At 65.2% G+C, this 3,079-nt stretch overlaps 1 protein-coding gene across 1 annotated transcript; it reads left to right on the plus strand.

Moving 5' to 3' along the window:
- Positions 1 to 712: 712 nt before the first annotated feature.
- Positions 713 to 2,251, plus strand: LOC113981488 (conserved oligomeric Golgi complex subunit 8-like; the record flags this gene model as incomplete). The annotated part of the gene is made up of 4 exons (XM_027708896.1): positions 713 to 748; positions 884 to 927; positions 1,493 to 1,579; positions 2,023 to 2,251. Coding segments are annotated over exons 1-4 (389 nt in total), but the record flags the coding sequence as incomplete, so codon positions are not given.
- Positions 2,252 to 3,079: the final 828 nt, after the last annotated feature.

Raw genomic sequence — 3,079 nt, forward strand, 5'->3', positions numbered from 1 at the left:
CCCCCCCAGCCCGACGGGGAGAACAGCGGGACCCCCCTTCCCCCCCCGGCGCCGCGGGACCCCCGGGGGGCACCGGGACCCCCCCGCAACGGGCTGGAGCTGCTGCTGGAGCTGGAGAGGAGGGGGCTGTGCCACGAGGGGGACCTGGGCCACCTCCGGCAGCTGCTGAGGCTCGTCACCCGCCACGACCTGCTCAGATGTGTCACCCTCAAACGGCCTCGGCCCGGTCAGTGTCACCTCCCTGTGTCACCTGTGTCATGTGTGTCACCCCCACACCCCCTGACCAGGCCCGACCTGCTCAGATGTGTCACATTGAAATGGCTTCGGCCTGGTCAGTGTCACCTCCCTGTGTCACCTGTGTCACCCTGTGTCACCCCTGTCACCTCCACACCTCCATGGCCAGGCCCGACCTGCTCAGATGTGTCACCCTCAAACGGCCTCGGCCTGGTCAGTGTCACCTCCCTGTGTCACCCCTGTCACCTCCCTGTGTCACCCTGTCACCCCCACACCCCCCTGACCAGGCCCGACCTGCTCAGATGTGTCACCCTCAAACGGCCTCGGCTCGGTCAGTGCCACCCCCCTGTGTCACCCCTGTCACCCTGTGTCATGTGTGTCACCCCTGTCACCCCGTGTCATGTGTGTCACCCCTGTCACCCCCTGTGTCACCCTGTGTCACCGTGTCACCCCCACACCCCCCTGACCAGGCCCGACCTGCTCAGATGTGTCACCCTCAAACGGCCTCGGCCCGGTCGGTGTCACCTCCCTGTGTCACCCACACACCCCCCTGACCACCCTGACCCACCCTCAAACGGCCTCGGCCCGGTCAGTGTCACCTCCCTGTGTCACCGTGTCACCCCTGTCACTCCCACACCCCCCTGACCAGGCACGACCTGCTCAGATGTGTCACCCTCAAACGGCCTCGGCCTGGTCAGTGCCACCCCCCTGTGTCACCCTGTGTCACCCTGTGTCACCCTGTGTCACCCCTGTCACCTCCCTGTGTCACCCACACCCCCTCCTGTGCCACCCTGTCACACCCCCCTGACCAGGCCCGACCTGCTGTGCTGTGTCACCCTCAAATGGCCTCGGCCTGGTCAGTGCCACCCTTGTCACCCTTGTCACCCTGTGTCACCCACACCCCCTCCTGCCCTACCCCTGTGTCACCCCAGTGCCCCCCTTTGTCACCCCCCGTCCCTCTCATGCCCCCCCTTTGTGTCCCCCGCCCTGTCCCCCCGTGTCACCTCCATGTCTCCTCAGTGTCACCTCCTCGTGTCCCCCCCGTCACCCCTTTTCCCCCTCCCCGTGTCCCTCGGGGTCTCTCGGGGGGTCTTGGGGTGTCCCCACAGTGTCCCTCCCCCTGTGTCCCCTCCCATGTCCCCCCCATGTCCCGGGGGTCTCAGGGGGTCTCCCAGGGGTCTCTCCTGTCCCCTCATGTCCCCCCCATATCCCCAGGGGTCTCACGAGGGTCTCACAGGGGTCTCTCGTGTCCCCACAGTGTCCCCTGAGCGCGTCCCCTGCGGCCCCACCCTGGGGGGGCCCTGCCCGAGCCCCCCCCGGCCCCACCCCGAGCACTGGGAGACAGGTGAGACCTGGGGGGGCTTTGGGGGGGCTTTGGGGGGCTCCTGGGGGGGCTGGGGGTCCCAGGAAATCCCAGTGGGGTCCCTGGAGGTCCCTGGGGGTCACTGTGGGGTCAGTGGGTGCTTGGGGGTCCCAGTGGGTCCCTGGAGGTCCCTGGGTGACACTGTGGGGTCCTGGGGGTCCCTGGGGGTCACTGTGGGGTCCCTGAGGGTCCCTGAGGGTCCCAGTGGGTCCCTGGAGGTTTGTGGGGTCCTGGGGATCCCCAGGGGAGTCCCAGTAAATCCCAGTGGGTCCCTGGAGGTCCCTGGGGGTCACTGTGGGTTTTACTGGGGGTCACTGTGGGGTCAGTGGGTGCTTGGGGGTCCCAGTAAATCCCAGTGGGTCCCTTGGGGGTCCCTGGGGGTCCCGGGGGTCCCCCGCGCGTCTCCGACCCCGTTTCCCCCCCAGGTTCCAGCTCCGGGAAGCGGAAGCGGAACAGCCGGAACAACACCCGGAATAACACCCGGAATAACACCCGGAACAACACCCGGAACAACACCCGGAATAACACCCGGAATAACACCCGGAACAACCCCCGGAACACCCGGAACAACCCCCGGAGCAGCTCCCGACGGCCCCTCCCACACACAGACCCCCCCCCGGGACCCCCCCGAGCCCCCGGCCAAGGTCACCTGCGGTACGGACTGGGACAAACTGGGCTGGGAACCGGGGATGGACTGGGAGAACTGGGGGAAACCAGTGTGGAAATGGGGACAAACCAGTGTGGAAGTGGGGACAAACCAGTGACGGACTGGGAGCACTGGGAGGAACAAACCAGTGTGGGACTGGGAGCACTGGGAAGGACAAACCGGTGTGGAAATGGGGGTGCTGGGGGGGACAAACCAGTGTGGAAATGGGAGCACTGGGGGACAAACCAGTGTGGAAATGGGGGTACTGGGGGGGGACAAACCAGTATGGAAATGGGAGCACTGGGGGACAAACCAGTGTGGGACTGGGAGCACTGGGAGAGGGGGATGTAAACAGGAAGTGGGAGGGGCGAGCCCCTTGTCCCAGCCCAGGAACTGGGCATACTGGGAGCACTGGGTGAACTGGTTTGTAGTAATAATGGGGTACTGGAGGTACTGGGACAGTCACTCCAGAGCAGGAGCTGGGCATACTGGGAGAACTGGGTGAACTGGACCCAGAAGAGTCGTTTCAGGGCCTGGAGAGAACTGAGTCACTGGGTATGGCCAGAACTGGGGATACTGGGAGCACTGGTGCTGTGGAGTCAGTGAGAGTTACTGGGGGCACTGGGGATACTGGGAGCACTGGTGCTGTGGAGTCAGGGAGGGTTACTGGGTATACTGGGAGCAGTGGTGCCGTGGAGTCAGTGTGGGTTACTGGGGATACTGGGACACCCATTCTAGAGCAGGAACTGGGGATACTGGGAGCACTGGGATCCTTTGCTGTGCACAAGCAGCACCCAGGCACGTTTGGCTTCTCTTCCCACACTCTGTACTGGTCT

Source organism: Neopelma chrysocephalum, unplaced genomic scaffold (assembly GCF_003984885.1).
Source record: "Neopelma chrysocephalum unplaced genomic scaffold, ASM398488v2 Primary Assembly neopelma1_96586, whole genome shotgun sequence".
NCBI classification, from domain to species: domain Eukaryota; kingdom Metazoa; phylum Chordata; class Aves; order Passeriformes; family Pipridae; genus Neopelma; species Neopelma chrysocephalum.